Here is a 703-nt window from a genome sequence, read left to right as displayed (position 1 = left end):
CAGTGAAAAGAGACATTACTTTATATATAGATATAGTCCACACTTCCTGGCGTAATATATTCATAATTTGTTATAACAGTTATCTTTGTGTAATTAAAGTGTTGCTAAAATTACTCACGTAACAACAACAATAAGTACTCTTGAGCAGAGACCATCGTATGTAATAAATGTCATGCATTTATGCATACCTGTCATTAAGCGTTATTACTTTTCCTCGAAGAATATCACATAACGCTTTTCCTCGTCATCACAAACCGCTAGCCATGATATTCAGCTATAACGTAATATAGTGAGCCACGCGTTAGAGACGCACTGGGCGTACGCAAACAAACAGCTGTAACCCATAGGATAGCCACGTACTAGTTAAAATCCTTGTGATATGACACCCAGTAGGAAAACAAATCACAGTTCACAAATATAAAATCATTCATTGCTTTCTTCCACATCCCGTTCATGTTGCGTGCCCCTGGAATGATCAACGCCGTATCTGACAGACTGCCCTCATCGTGGTGGAGCAAGGGTAGTCGCCCATGGTAGAGGCAGAGAGCATGGACCCGCAGTGCTCTCCTCCCCCGTTGGGCTGGCCTGCGTCCCACTCTGCCGTGACGCCAACCCGACCGGTCAGCCACACATTGTCGTAAATGCCAACCCACCACGATCCTCCTGGGGATACGTTTCGATCGTCTTAGAACAATGGAACTGT

At 44.4% G+C, this 703-nt stretch overlaps 1 protein-coding gene across 1 annotated transcript in view; it reads right to left on the bottom strand.

Annotated features, from left to right (window-relative positions):
• Nucleotides 1–371: 371 nt before the first annotated feature.
• The window catches only part of LOC119586659, a 10,870-nt gene continuing 10,538 nt past the window's right edge, over nucleotides 372–703 (bottom strand). Inside the window, exon 5 of the mRNA XM_037935397.1 lies at nucleotides 372–663. Within this exon, the coding sequence (XP_037791325.1) occupies nucleotides 476–663 (188 nt within the window). The 3' untranslated portion in view covers nucleotides 372–475. The remainder of the gene's footprint in view (nucleotides 664–703) is intronic.

The sequence above is a fragment of the Penaeus monodon genome, chromosome 21, assembly GCF_015228065.2.
Source record: "Penaeus monodon isolate SGIC_2016 chromosome 21, NSTDA_Pmon_1, whole genome shotgun sequence".
Taxonomy (NCBI): Eukaryota; Metazoa; Arthropoda; class Malacostraca; order Decapoda; family Penaeidae; genus Penaeus; species Penaeus monodon.
This window is presented reverse-complemented; position numbering and strand designations above follow the sequence as displayed.